The 15865-nt window shown below is 43.8% G+C and overlaps 1 protein-coding gene across 2 annotated transcripts in view; it reads left to right on the forward strand.

Moving 5' to 3' along the window:
• The window catches only part of LOC308407660 (ephrin type-B receptor 2-like), an 86593-nt gene that overhangs the window by 57491 nt on the left and 13237 nt on the right, over nucleotides 1-15865 (forward strand). Inside the window, exons 5-11 of one of the 2 annotated variants that reach the window (XM_080899446.1) lie at nucleotides 400-735; nucleotides 857-981; nucleotides 1171-1333; nucleotides 1459-1567; nucleotides 4206-4273; nucleotides 4461-4586; nucleotides 4959-5206. In XM_080899446.1, the coding sequence (XP_080755572.1) occupies nucleotides 400-735; nucleotides 857-981; nucleotides 1171-1333; nucleotides 1459-1567; nucleotides 4206-4273; nucleotides 4461-4586; nucleotides 4959-5206 (1175 nt within the window). The remainder of the gene's footprint in view (nucleotides 1-399; nucleotides 736-856; nucleotides 982-1170; nucleotides 1334-1458; nucleotides 1568-4205; nucleotides 4274-4460; nucleotides 4587-4958; nucleotides 5207-15865) is intronic. The other variant, XM_080899447.1, reaches the window with a different exon arrangement.

The raw sequence follows: 15865 nt of genomic DNA on the forward strand, positions 1-15865 counted from the left end.
GCATAACTGATTGAATGTTCTGCCAGAGTCTACATTGATCCCCTTGAATTGAAGATTCAAAAATGAAGATTTTTAATTGTATTTAGTTTTTATTTATTTTGCAATCACAAGACATGTAATACGTTTAAAAAATATACTTTGTTTCCATTATCATCATGTAGATAATTGGGTTGTTGTTTTTTCCAGATAATGCAAATACACTAAGTGGGAATCTGGTTATCGGAACAAACAGATGTTCTATTGCTTGATGTTCTTACATGTAGTCTCTGTACTAAACCTCTAGAGCTTGCAATCCTTAGCTAGTGAGGTGCAAGCTTGAGAATAAAAAAAAAAAACAAAAACTTATAACAGGCAGTAATTACTATTAGCATAATTTTCTGTTTTCCCTTTGTCTTCTAGCTGTTCCATCTGCACCACAAAATGTCATCTCCATAGTAAATGAGACTTCTCTGATACTGGAGTGGAGTCCACCAAAGGAGAGTGGTGGCCGAGAAGATGTAGTTTACAACATCATATGTAAGAGTTGTGGCAGCGGTCGCAGCGGCTGCACCCGCTGTGGTGACAACGTGCAGTTTATCCCACGTCAGCTGGGACTCACCAACACCCGAGTACATATCAGCGACCTCATGGCTCACACGCAGTACACATTTGAAATACAAGCTGTCAATGGAGTGTCTGATCAGAGTCCTTATTCACCACAGTACACGTCTGTCAACATCACCACCAACCAGGCTGGTGAGGCATGATGTTACTCTAGTGATATTTCAGTGATTTCAGTATTAACTTCTGTTTTAGTAGCTCGAATGTCTGTTAGCATGTTTTCTACACCCTTCAGATCTCTTTGTTTTTTTCTCAGCACCATCAATAGTGTCCATCATCCACCAGGTTAGCAGAACTCCTAACAGCATCACTCTGTCCTGGTCCCAGCCAGATCAGCCCAATGGTGTTATTCTGGACTATGAACTGCAGTATTATGAGAAGGTACATCAGTGCCAACTGATTGAATTAATTTCAATTCAGTTTTATTTATATAGCACCAATTTGCAAAAGCAGTCACCTCAAGGCATCTGAACCTGAAACATTTTGACTCTTAAATTGTACTCAAAAATCTTACAGTTTTAATTATAGACAGATCTGCCTGATTTAAAGTCTTTGGTGTGTGTTATTCAGAACCAAGCAGAATGGAACTCATCTCTAACGAGGAGTCAGACCAACACTGCTGTCATACGAGGTTTAAGGCCTGGAACCATATACGTGTTTCAGGTCCGGGCTCGGACTGTCGCTGGATTTGGACGCTTCAGTGGTAAAATGTACTTCCAAACCATGACTGAAGGTAGGAATCAGATTTGCTGACAAACTAAATTCAGACTTATTTCATACCCTGTGTGCTGCCTAATATATAAGTCTAAATATAAAAATTACTGACATTTTTGTGGTTTGTTGTCTTTTCACCTGTAGAAGAATATAACTCCATTATTCAAGAGAAGCTCCCCCTCATCATTGGTTCATCTGCTGCAGGGGTTGTCTTTATTATTGCCATCACTGTCGTCATAATTGTTTGTCGCAGGTGAGCCACTCTGTGTCCACTCTGTCCCCCAGAAAATGTTCCACTCTTCACCACATTATGGTCTAAAAATCTGGACCAATTTTTTACAAAGCCACAGAAATGATACAGAAAGCACTTTATCAAAAGTGCCGATTATGAATAAAACTGCAACTTGATCCTACAGAAATACACTCAATGACTTTGACCTACAAAAACTGCATTATGTGGTGGCAACTAGGGATGGGTATCGTTTAGGTTTTATCCGATACCGGTGCCAAACCGGTACTTTTGAAACGGTACCGGTGCTTAAACGGTGCTCGAACCGGTGCTTAAAGAATGGAGAACACAAAATTGGTCCAAAAACCTCTTATGTTTAGCTGTTTTTTTGTAAAAAGATAACAATGTTAGCCTTTTCTGCAGCTATAGGGCATATATGGTATCACTCTTGGCTGGAAGCAGTGCTTAAACAATGGAAAAAACACAAACTTTGTCCAAAAACCTCTCATGTTTAGCTGTTTTCCACTTTTTCTTTGGTCATTTTAGCCTTTTTGGCCAGGGTGAAGGGAGTATCTGCCATCAAACAAGAAGACAGCCGCTGTAACTATGACGGTGTTTGCTAGTTCACCTTACATGCATTAATGTAATAACGTGGTTAGCCTACTCAATGTAAATTACACACGAACAACATTAACCCTCCTGCCATCCTTTAAAAAACTCACACCCATCACCCTAGGGACCATTCTCAGCCACGCCATAAAAAGACCATATATCCATATTTTATTCCACTTTAAATTAGCCAACCTTGTAAAACTACTTCTCCCTGAAATATTCATGTAAAGTTTTAATTATATTTTCGTTGTTTTAACCCTTCAAATCCCAGTGTTATTACATGAGCGCCCTGTGTTATAAGCCCCAAAAACCAAAAAACGTAACTAAATATTTCCACAAAAAACCAGTTGAAGTAATATGTGATTGTCATTATAAGTAGGCCTTTAGATGGACCAAAGATTGGCACCAACATACATTTTGACCTGCCATTATTTTTTTTGCATTTTTTTTGCAATTTAAAAATTAAAACTTCAAGGCCCTGAGTCTTCATTGACATCCAAGAAAAGAAGAAAAAATAAAATCATATGATGATAATTTGGGGTTGAAAAATAGCGTTTATAATGGAAGTCAATGGGCAGAAAATGGTCCCCAGGGTGATGGGTGTGGGGATTTCTGCTGCTCAGCCATTTTAGGCTGATTTAAGGAATTCACACTGGAATATTAACATTGACAGGTAAAAACTATCCTGTGGCAAGTTTGGTTATATTCCACTGAACACAGTGGAAATGGCAGCCATTTAACACATAGCAGTGGCACAAAAAGGTCCCAAGAAGGCAGGAAGGTTAAGCTACTCACGCAGAGAAGAACGGCTGCTGCTACCATCATCATCCGTCATCATTTCTGCTACACTGGCAGGACTAGGGGCCAGGACTCTCCTCTTCGGGTTCTTGGGGGATGTTGCTAACTCCGGGTCCGATAACAGGCACCACTCGGTGTGAGGTCTTGCAGCAAGCTATCAAATACGGTGCATTTCTCGGCTTTTAAAAAAACGCTATGCGTCACCAGGTGTTTCATCAGATTCGAGGTGTTACCTCCTTTGCACAGTATCACCTTAAAGCACTTTTTGCAGGCTGCTGAGTTTGCATCTTTTGCTGTGAAGTACAGCCAGACTGTTGACCGCTTCGTCTTGGGCATTTTTAATCTGCAGCTCTGCTCTAAAAGAACGTACATACCTGGGCCCGCCTACTATCCTTGGAAAGGTAAAATGATTGGCTAGAATCCAAAGTGTATGACATTTCAGGGGAAAAAAAGCACTGAAATAAATCACGGAAATGTGCGCTGCTTTCCGGTCTGGTTACTACCGTTTATGTCAGAACCGGTGCTATAATGGCACCGGATACCGGTACCCATCCCTAGTGGCAACATGCAATTTAGTGTAAAATTATGTATTTAATTAAGAAGCGTCTGTTCTTCTTTAAGTTGCTTGAAGACGTTTCGCCTCTCATCTGAGAAGCTTCTTCAGTTCTAGGGTCAAATGGTGGAGAGTCCCAGATTTAAGCCCTATGGGAGTGTGCCCCCAAGAGGGACCATGGACCCCCTAATGATCCTCTACCTGATCACACGAGCCGAGGTGTGAAAACAGGTGTAGGTCACAATCAGCCAAGGTTTCGGGTGAACTCATTGTGAAACCTAGTCCCACCCTATCATGTGATTTTCTGAGGATTTCCTGGGTTCAGAAGGCCCAGGATTTTCTTTCCAGCTCCTTAGACTACAATGACCTGGTTGACTAAGAACCTTCACAGACATATTTAATTGAAAGCCAATTATGGGCTTCTTTGTAGTGGACAGTTTTAAATAGGGTAGAAACACACGGTTTGTTTGTTTTTCTGGAGTAGTTCAAAGTCAAGACTTGACTATGTCAGGTCATGATTATATACTTAGTAAACATATATTTTGTGTTGTCTTTGTCATGCATCAGTCTTTATTGTACACCATATAGTATAGTATAGCCTGTGCTCTGTTTTGTTTAATAGTTTATGTTATTAGTAGATTTAGTTTTTGTTTTCGAGTTGATGGATCTACATGCAGACTTTTTTGTATTTGTTTCCAGCAAAAGAAATTCTGACAGACCAGAATCTGAATATACAGACAAACTCCAACATTACACCAGTGGTCACAGTATGTACCTTTTTCTGAAAGTTGTTGACATTAAGACTGATAGCCATTAGTGCTGTATTTTATGAAATTAATGTTTTTTCAAGATTGGATGTGGCAAAAAATGACAGAAAGAAATCAAGTTTCCCTGTGTCTTCACGATTCAGTTTTTGCATATATATCTGTTGCTGTTTCTTCTATTTTTCTGTTGAAGTGTCACCGGGAATGAAGATCTACATTGACCCCTTCACATATGAAGATCCCAATGAAGCGGTTAGAGAGTTTGCTAAGGAAATTGACATTTCCTGTGTAAAGATTGAACAAGTGATTGGAGCAGGTAAAACAAAGAGATGCCTTAGAAAGGAAACGATATTAGGTGTAAGTAAAGACAGGCAGTGATTGGTGAGGTTTATGATACTTAGTACGTCAGAATGTGACTGTCTTGACCTTTATTAGTATATTAATTGTCTATTCAAAGAAGGTAATATTAAAGGTTTCTTTATCAAAGGTTAGATTAAGAAGTCACTGTACTGTTGTGACAGTGCTTGGAACTAAAATCAACTTAAACATAGCTTTTCTGCCTAATTGTTCTCTATCATGTCTGCCTAGATTACAGCAGTTTACAAAAACTTTGATAGTTACAGAAGATGATACAAAATGAATATATTATAATACATTACATGTCATTTACCTACTGTAAACCTGATAGGAGAGTTTGGAGAAGTGTGCAGTGGAAACCTCCGACAGCCTGGGAAAAGGGAGATATTGGTGGCCATCAAGACTTTAAAGGCAGGGTACACTGAACGCCAGAGGAGGGACTTTTTGAGTGAAGCATCTATCATGGGTCAGTTTGATCATCCCAACATCATCCATCTGGAGGGAGTGGTTACCAAGAGCAGCCCTGTAATGATCATCACTGAATTCATGGAGAATGGATCCCTTGACTCATTTCTCAGGGTAAAAGAGACACTGTACAATTCAATACAAGTATAGTAGTACGCACGTGTGTGTGTGTGTGTAGGTGTGTGTGTGTGTGTGTGTGTCATTACTGTACTAAAAAAAGAAGGAAACAGGGAAAAAAAGTAACAATAATATGCAAATGAGGGTGGTTACTCGTCAGATGTCACCGAGCTTAAATTCTTCCATGTATTTTTTATTATATCTGTGGATTGCCATTTTCAGCTTGTTGTCCACTTCTCACACATTTCAGCTTTAAAATTTTGGTCAAGAGGTTTTAAAGTCCATCCATTTTCTTTTGTTTGTATGGGGCATCACATTTCCAAGCAACACAAGTAAAGATAAATCTCTCCAGAGTCTCCTTGGTCTGCCCCAGGGCCGGCCTCCTTCTGGTGGTTCGAAAGAACTCACACCAGAAGCGCCCAGGAGGCATCCTCGTCAGGTGCTCAAACCACCTCAACTGGCTCCTTTCAATGTGGAGGAGTAGCAGCTTTATTCTGAGCCCCTCTCCAATGACTGAACTGTTCATCCTATCTCTAAGGAACAGCCACCCTTCTGAGAAATGTAATTTCTAAAACTAGTATGTGCAACCTAAGGTCAGTGTTGGGAAGGTTACTTTTAAAATGTATTCCACTACAGATTACAGAATACATGTCCCAAAATGTATTTTGTAATGTATTCCGTTACGTTACTCAATGAGAGTAACGTATTCTGAATACTTTGGAATACTTAATACACCATCATGCTTTTTACAGAATCAGAATCAGAAAGGGTTTTATTGCCAAATGTTGAGCGGGTTTACAACATTAGGAAATTGCTGCGGTGCTTCAGTGCAAACATACTGTTATAAATTAAGCTTAAATAGACATGAAAATAAAAATGAGAATAAGAATTAAAAGTGCTAAGTAGATAGATAGATAGATATATACATGATATATACATGAGTGCAGGTGGTGATCAATGCCAAACATGGAATGATGCAGTGAACACAGCGTAGGGTCATGTGTTAGTGGTGGGAACAGTCATACGGTTATTGTTCATGTGTTCAACAGCAGAGGGGAAGAAACTGTTCTTATGGCAAGAGGTTCTGGTGCGAATGGACCGGAGCCTCCTGCCTGAGGGGAGCAGGTCAAACAGACTGTGTCCAGGGTGAGAAGGGTCAGCTGAGATCCGAGCTGCACGCCCCAGTGTCCTGGAGGTGTACAGGTCCTGCAGAGATGGGAGTCTGCAGCCAATCACCTTCTCAGCAGAGCGCACAACACGCTGCAGTCTCTGTTTGTCCCTGATAGTGGCTCCAGCGTACCACACGGTGATGGAGGAGGTGAGGATGGACTCGATGATTGCAGTGTAGAATTGCATCATCGTCCGTGTTGGCAGGTTGAATTTCTTCAGCTGCCTCAGGAAGTACATCCTCTGCTGGGCTTTCTTAATGACGAAGGTGATGGTGGGCACCCACTTCAGGTCCTGGGTGATGGTGGTACCCAGGAAGCGGCATGAGTCCACAGAGGTGATGGGGGTGTCAGTCAGGATGATGGGGGGGAGTGGGGCTGTGTGCTTCCTGAAGTCCACAATAATCTCCACTGTCTTCTGGGCATTCAGCACCAGGTTGTTGTGGCTGCACCAAGACACCAGACGTTCAACCTCCCTCCTGTAGGCAGACTCATCCCCGTCCGAGATGAGTCCAATAACGGTGGTGTCATCTGCAAACTTGATTAGCTTGACAGACTGGTGGGTGGAGGTGCAGCAGTTAGTATACAGGGAGAAGAGCAGGGGAGAAAGAACACAGCCCTGAGGGGAGCCGGTGCTGATGGTCCGGGAGTCCAAGACATTCTTTCCCAGCCTCACATGCTGTTTCCTGTCCGTCAGGAAGTCAGTGATCCACCGGCAGATGGGATCAGGCACATTCATCTGGGAAAGCTTGCCTCGGAGATGGTCTGGAAGGATGGTATTGAAGGCAGAGCTGAAGTCCACAAACAGGATCCTGGCGTAGGTTCCTGGGGAGTCCAGATGCTGCAGGATGAAGTGTAGGGCCATGTTGATGGCGTCATCTACAGACCTGTTGGCTCTGTATGCAAACTGCAGGGGGTCCAGGAGGGGGGCCGTGAGGGTCTTGAGATAGGAGAGAACCAGGCGCTCAAAAGACTTCATGACCACAGATGTCAGAGCCACGGGTCTGTAGTCATTTAGTCCAGTGATCCTAGGTTTCTTGGGGACAGGGATTATGGTAGAGGACTTGAAGCAGGCAGGCACATGACATGCCTGCAGTGAGGAGTTGAAAATGCCAGAAAACACTGGGGCCAGCTCGTTTGCACAGTGTCTGAGGGTGGCAGGAGACACACCGTCTGGGCCGGGAGCTTTTCGAGCATTCAGACTCTTAAACTGCTTCCTCACACCTTCTTCAGGAATATAAAGAGTTGTGGTGGGAGGAGGTGGTGTGAAATCCTCTTTTGTGTGGGGTGAGGAGGGGGGTGTTGTAGGTGAAGTGTTTGAAGGTGGTGATGGCTCTATGGAGGGGGGAGAGGTGGGGGAATGAGTGTCCAAAGTGTCTCTATTGTTGGGGCCGTTGGAGGTGTGAAGGCTGCCTGATGGCTCGTCAAAACGGCAGTAAAAGTCGTTGAGGGTGTTGGCCAAGAGCAAGTCATCAGTGGAGTGGGGGGTTTTAGGCTTGTAGTTGGTGATATTCCTAAAACCTTTCCACACAGAGGCCGAGTCATTCTCTGAGATCTGCTGCTGGTAAACTCATCCAAGCTGTTAGAAGCAGCCTTCATTGTGTCCCAGTCTGTAGACTCCAAACACGTGCAAAGCCCCTCCACAGCCTCGTTGCTCCACAGTTTTTTGGTCCTCACGACAGGTTTGGAGAGCTTCAGCCTCTGTCTGTACGCGGGGATTAGGTGGATCATGACTGTCTTGTTTCTTTATGTTGTTATGGGTTTTTAAGAATCACAGTCTACTCCGAGGTAACTCCCGTTGCTCTCTAGCTCCCCCTACAGTCTAGGAGTATTAACAACATAAAACATGATACTAGGCAAATAAGGATTTGTTGTTATCATTACGTCTTCCTTTTTTTTCAACAATAAAATAACATACCTACTTTCACAAACATAAACAGTCTCTATTTGTTTTTTACTTGTTAAACCAGGCTTTATCAAAGTAACGTTAACAACACAACTAGTTTTCAACAATTATGGTCCATTCAACACTAGTAACCAAACATAGTGAAACTTGCATAGATACTATTACATCATCTTCCAAACAACATGTCAACACATTACATCTGTTCGATCAGTCTCATAGGTGGCTTTACTTGTCTTACAGATCTTCTCAGTGTTTGTTCTTGTGTATGTGTAGGTGTTTCAGGTGATAGTGTCTCATGTGTGTGTTGGGGTTGTTCAGCAGCCTCCAACCTCTGCTCCACTACTACTGGTCCCTTAATAAGATCTCGGCGATTTCTTCGCAGCATAGCTCCATCTTCTGTCTGAATGATGTATGATCGTGGCTGATCTTTCCTTAGAACAGTCGCTTTCTGTGCCCATGCGTTGGATTTGTCTTTGAATCTCACTTGATCTCCAGCATGCAGTTCAGGTAGGTGTTTTGTTCCTCTGTCATAATAGAACTTCTGCTTTGCTTTTTGTTGCTCCTTAAACTTCTTCACGCTGTTTCCCTCTTTTGTTTTAAGCAGATTATCCTGAATGGGCAGGTTTGATCTCAGGCGTCGTCCCATAAGAAGCTGTGCTGGTGACATACCACACTCAAGTGGCGTTGTGCGGTATACTAGCAGGCTTTGGTAGAAGTCAGCACCACTGTCTCTCGCCTTACTCATCAGCCTCTTCACTGTTTGGACGGACTTTTCCACTAGTCCATTAGATTGTGGGTAGTGCGGGCTTGATGTTGTGTGAACAAAGTCCCATTCTTTGGCAAACTGTCCAAACCTAATATTGGAGAATTGTGGTCCATTGTCTGTGAACACTTCACTTGGCACACCGTGTCGTGCAAATACAGCTTTCATAGAGGTGATTACAGCCTCTGCTGTTGTTGTTTGCAGTCTACATACTTCCGGATACAAAGAGTAGTAGTCTGTGACCACAATATAGTCCTTTCCTCCAGACACAAAGAGGTCAGCCCCCACTTTCTGATATGGTCGGTCTGGCACTGGGTGCGGCTTTAGTGGCTCGGCAGGATTGCTTGCTTGATATGTCAGACATGTTGAACAGTTCGACACTTCATTTGTCACATCCTGATTAATCCGTGGCCAGTACATCACCTCACGTGCTCTCCTTTTACATTTTTCCATGCCTACATGCCCTGCGTGTATCTTTTTGAGCATCTCTCCTCGCAGGCTCTTTGGGATGACAATTTTACTTCCCTTGAACACCACATCATGCACTACAGACAGTTCTGCTCTGCAGTTCCAGTACTCTTGAATAACAGGTGAGCAGTTTTGCTTACAGCTGGGCCATCCATCTATGATGGTTTTGCGCAGTGCTTGTAACGTTCCATCTTTGCTTGTCTCCGTTCTGATGAGCTCCATCTTCCCTTCTGCAACAGGAAGTGCACTTGTGACCATGCTCACATATGCTCTTACATCATCATCCATCTTGGCGTTCGCTGACTCATTCGGATCAACAGCTCGGGATAATGTGTCAGCTGTGTACATCAACTTGCCAGGTGTGTACATCACGTTAAGCGTGTAACGTTGCAGCCGGATCATCATTTTTTGGATTCTCAGTGGACAGTCATTTAGTGGTTTTTGGAACAATGCTATCAGTGGCTTGTGGTCAGTTTCAACACTGATGGCCTGCCCAGACACAAACTGGTGAAATCTCTCACAGGCGTACGTTATGCTGAGCAGTTCTTTTTCAATCTGTGCATATCTTGTCTCTGCGTCTGTCATGGATCGCGATGCATATGCAACAGGCTGCCACTCATCATACTTCTGCAGAAGAACAGCTCCAAGCCCACTCTGTGATGCATCTGATGAGATCTTAATAGGTCTCATTGGATCATAAAACTTCAGAACTGGTTCCTTTGTAAGCAGATCTTTCAAGTCACGCCATGCTTTCTCATGTTCATGATTCCACTCCCATTCGATTCTCTTTTCACTCTGCACATCTTTCTTGCATTGCGGCCTCGGCATGTTTTCAATTGCAGACACCTTTTGAGGATCTGGTCTGATGCCTTCACTGCTCAGGATATCTCCAACGAATGTCAGTTCCTTCGCCCCAAGCTGACATTTCTCTTTGTTCAGCTTCAGATTGGCTTTTCTGGTTGCTTCAAGAACATTTCTCAGTCTCATGTCATGTTCAGCTTTTGTGCTACCCCACACAATGATGTCACCCATTGACGTGTCGACTCCCTCCAGGTGTTCATAGATCATGTGTATTGTTTTGTGATACACCTCAGGTGCTGAAGCAATGCCAAACGGCAGTCGCCGGAATCTGTACCTGCCAAATGGGCTGTTGAACGTGCACAGTTTTGAACTTGCTTCGTCCAGCTTCAGTTGCCAAAATCCTGATGAAGCATCTAGCTTGCTAAAGTACTTCGCTTTTGCAAACTGTGACATTATCTCTTCTCTTGTAGGTAGTTTGAAATGTTCTCTCTTTATTGCTCTATTCAGATCTCTAGGATCCATGCAAACTCTGAGCTTTCCAGTCTTTTTCTCCACAATAACAAGAGAACTCACCCACTCCGTTGGTTCATCGATCTTTTCAATCACTTCCAGGTTTTCCATCCTGTCCAACTCAGCTTTCAGTGGCTTTTGTAGAGCAAATGGTACTTTGCGGCATGGATGAATGACTGGTGTTACACTTTCATTGACTCTGATTGTGTGTTCTCCAGCAAGGCAACCAAGTCCCTGAAATAGGTCACCATATTTCTTCATCAACTCATTATAGTCCATGTCATCATCAGTTTCCACAACGAGCACTCTTTTCACTAGGTTCAGACTCTCACAGGCATGTAACCCTAGTATAGGCTGCACAGTCTTCGGTACCACAATGAATGTTAGCGTGTGCTCCTTGTCTTTGTGTGTCACTTTAACCATGCATTTTCCTTTCACAGGTATTTCTGCACCTGAGTATCCACTCACTTTCACCTTCGTTGCATGCATTTTAGGTCTAGGTCTGATTTTCTTGAACTCTGCTTCTGATATGACATTCACTTGAGCTCCAGTATCCAGCTTGACTGTCATGAGTGTGTCATTCACAGTGTCATTATCCAGTCCTTTTCACCTGTCTTATTGTCTGTCACTGCAGCTACATAGAGTTCCTCTGTGTCTTCTTCATCCACAGTATGGACTGCACTTTGTTTCAGGGTTTGAGCTTTGCAGCACCTAGCATAATGGTTATTTTTGTTACATGTATTGCATCTTTTCCCATATGCTGGACATTTTTTAGGAGGATGTTGCATTCCGCAGCGACCACAAGTCTTTTCTTTTCTGTCCCTGTTTGCTGGCGATTTCAATTGCAGTTTCATTTCAGCTGCAGCACTCTCCTTTTTGACTCTGTGTGTGTTCTTATTCACAGCATCCACTCTGCAGCTGTCACTAAGCAGTTCTTTAGCTTGTGCCCTCACTGTTTCAGCTGCTCTGCACAGTGTTAATGCTTTTTCCAGGTCAAGATTTTCCTCTCTCAGTAGCCTCTCTCTCAGACCGTTGTCTGGAATCCCGCACACAAGTCTGTCTTTTATCAAAGAGTCTGTCAGTCCTCCAAATTCACATGTTTTACTCCTGTTCTGCAGCTCTGTGACATACTGATCTATTGTCTCCCCTGTCTTCTGTACACATGTGAAGAATCTGTGCCTCTCAAATGTCACATTTCTCTTAGGTATGCAGTAAGCCTCAAACTTCTCCATTATTTTATTCAGCTTCATTCCGTCACCATCAGTAAACGTGAAGTTATTATAGACTTCCAGTGCCTTATCACCCACTATATGCAAAAACACTGACGCTTGCTTTTTATCACTTGCCTCGTCAAGTCCAATTGCTGATAGGTACAACGTGAAACGTTGCTTAAATCTTCTCCAATTTTCAGCCACATTTCCAGTCAACTGAAGAATCGGTGGTGGGTGTAAGCCGTCCATGCTTTCACTGCGTTCACTGCTAAGCTGATCCGTCGGTACTGCTATATTGTAGTCCGTTACCTTTCTTCAAGTCCATCTTCTGACACCATGTCTTCTTTATGTTGTTATGGGTTCTTAAGAATGACACCATTACTTGAAGAGAAGGTATTTTATCGAACTGTGGTTCACATGTAAACAAAGCTTCGCCATCACAGTCTACTCCGAGGTAACTCCCGTTGCTCTCTAGCTCCCCCTACAGTCTAGGAGTATTAACAACATAAAACATGATACTAGGCAAATAAGGATTTGCTGTTATCATTACAATGACGTGGTCAGAAAGTCCGAGTGAAGCGCGGGGCACCGCACGATAGGCCCCGCTGATCGTGCTGTAACAGCGGTCTAATGTCCTCTCCTCTCTGGTCAGGCATTTAATATACTGCTTGTATTTGGGAAGCTCATGGCTCAGATTGGCTTTGTTAAAGTCCCCAAGAGCAATGATGAGAGAGTCCGGGAATGTCCGCTCCATGTGCAGTATCTGCTCCGCGAGTGCGCACTGAGCTGCCTGCGCATCCGCATCTGGCGGGATGTAAACAGCGGCCAGGATGAATGAAGCAAACTCCCGCGGAGAATAAAACGGTTTGCAGTGAATAAAAAGGTATTCCAGAGAGGAAGAGCAGTGCTGAGCAATCACTGTTACATCTGTGCACCAGCCACTATTAATGTAGAAGCAGACACCTCCACCTTTGGTCTTACCAGAGAGAGAGGCCTGCCGGTCCGCGCGCAGCAGATGAAAGCCCTCAAGCTTGAGCGCGCTGTCCGGGATGTCCTCACAGAGCCACGACTCCGTAAAACATAAGACACAGGAGGAGGCAAAGTCTCTGTTCATGCTTCTCATCAGGGCCAGCTCGTCTATTTTATTCCTGAGTGAGCGTACATTGGAAAGGAAGATCCCAGGAAGAGCAGTTCGCAGTCCACGTCTCCTCAGACGCACGAGTGCGCCGGCTCGCTTACCTCTCTTTCGGCGTCTCACTTTCCTGATCAGAGTCTGCAGTAAATCTGCCGCAGATGCGACAAATATTGGAAGTAAATCCACAGGTGTTGTAGTCCTGTAGTTAAGAAGCTCTTCTCTGGTATAAGAATATCCAGAGGAGTGCCCAGACACAGAAGTTATGCACAAAAACAAAACAGAAGTAACGCACTGAAGCACCAGGGCATCCATACGCGGCGCCATCTTGGATCATCTACAACTACATGTGTACTATTGCTGTGTGATTTATTACTATTACTGAAGGTCCGCTGCTCCGAAGCGTAGTAAAGAGACTTCTGGCTAATACGGCGGGTTCCGTGTCGGGCTCGTAGTCGAAAAATAGCTTTACTTTGTTGTCTGGGTCAACTTTGCTTGCGAGAGACAGAGAGAGGCGAGAGACAGAGAGAGGCATTGAAAGGCTGCTCCAACTGAACTTATTGTTTCGGAGGAAAACATGAACACGGTGTACAGTCGAGTCTTAATAGTGTACTTACAACTGGGCTCGTCAGGCACTCTTCTTGGCTGCAGTGGTTATTATTATATTTACATGCTTCCAGCTCCAGCTCTCGATAACAACTCCCTCCTCTTGCTCACAGACACATAACGTGTATGGCAGTCCATTCTCCCTGCAGCACAAACTACACTGTCTATGATGCTACATTCTTTAGAGCTATGCCTGTAGCATTCTGCCTATTAGCTTAGCACAACAACAACAACAAAAAGGCGCAGAGAGAGAGCATCACCCTGTAACCATGGCAACCGTAACGCTGCTGCCTGGAGCAACAGAACATAGCTGTCAAACAAAACCCAAACAGTCCTGACCCGCCAAAATATGAAACAGGAAAGTACCGCCGTGTAATCCATTTATTTCAACAAAGTGACTGTATTCTAAATACCTCCTTTTTAAACGGTAACTGTAATGGAATACATATTTTGTATTTTAAATACATAACGACGGTACATGTATATTTAAATACGTAACGGCGGTACATGTATTCCGTTACTCCCCAACAATGCCTAAGGTCAGAAGCACCCCACTCGCACTCTACACAATGTGAATACAGTACCCGCCTGAGTCATCTGACGGTCACTTCAGCTTCAAGGTAGACAGAAAGTGTTGTTCCATGGCCTCACAAACTCTTCCCACACCTGAGTATTTGCTTCATTTTTTCCTACCAGTGCTCATCAGTTGCCTCTGAAGTCCCACAGGCTAACCTTCTACAACTTGATGGCTCCCTTCATCTCCAATGCCCACTATCTGGTTTGAGGATTACAACCCTGACAGGCACCAACCACCTTGTTTCACACAGCTCCTTGCAGCAACCTTAGCAACACACGTGCAGAATATGGTTCATTTGGACTCAATGTCAAGTTCTGCTGGAGGTGGGAGTTGAAGATCTGCTGTACCAGGGTCTCTGCCAGGCATTCCCAGCATTCCCATTCCCTCCACAACATGTTTGGGTGTACTAGGTCCAGAATCCTCTCCCCCACTACCTGATCCAGCTCACTACCAGGTCGTGATGAGATGGCAGCTCAGCTCCCGTCTATTAGCCAATTATCCAGAACATATATCTCTGGCCTAGGGTGTCTTGGTGCCACGTGCACCTAGACACATCCTTATGTTTAAACATGGTCTACGTTATGGACAAACTGTGATTTGCACAGAAGTCCAAACACGAAACACCACTTAAGTCCAAATCAGACAGATCGTTGTTCTTGATCAGCTCCCTCCAGTTCTCTAGTTCAGTAGGACAACAGAGTCACCAAATGGAGCACCCTCAATCATCCCAGTCAGTGACTGTAAGAAGGTTGGGTTATAATAATAACAATACTATTTATAAGAATAATAATATATGTTGTTTGGCACATAAGTGCAAATGACAGTCAGGACCTATCCCCTGAACCAAAGTGTCTCAAAAGTGAAAAGAATACCAAGAGCAACTCTAGACTGGAACAGAGTCCAATCCCCAGGAGGCTGGTTCCAGAGCTCAATGCTTGCCTTAATGTGAGCCCAACCTGTATCTCTCAACCTCTTGAACCTCTTGAACCTTGAACCTCCTTTCCCACCAGGAAGGGTTTGATGTTTCACGTCTTAATAGCTAGCCTTGATAGGCAGGAATCAGACTGCCATCCACTTTTGGGTGGCTGTAGCTCAGGAGGTCGACCAGGTCATCTGCTCATCAGAAGATTCGTGGTTTGATCTCTGGCTCCCCCAGTCTGTCATGCCAAATAACCTTGGGCAAGTCCGAGTGCTCTGGGAGAGTAGAAAAGCGGTATATTTTTCCCCCTCGTTGTATATTGGTTTCTCTTCTTCTTACTTTTGCACCTTTGTGGTCCTGCTACCCAATTTTGCTGTGCAAGAAATTGCACAATGACAAAAAAAAAAGCTCTAAGTCTCTAAGTCTAAGTCTATATAAGAATCAGTCCATATACCATTTACACTGCATCTCCTGGTGCATGTTGTTTCTTCTTATCTGCTAATTGTCTTATCTGCTTGAACAAAATGGTGCCGGTGAGGTCGGCTGCCGTGCTGGATGCTCTGCCCCAACTTCTCCACTTTTTGCAGTTTTTCGTCA

The sequence above is a fragment of the Rhamphochromis sp. 'chilingali' genome (genome assembly GCF_963969265.1).
Source record: "Rhamphochromis sp. 'chilingali' genome assembly, chromosome: 12".
Lineage (NCBI taxonomy): Eukaryota > Metazoa > Chordata > Actinopteri > Cichliformes > Cichlidae > Rhamphochromis > Rhamphochromis sp. 'chilingali'.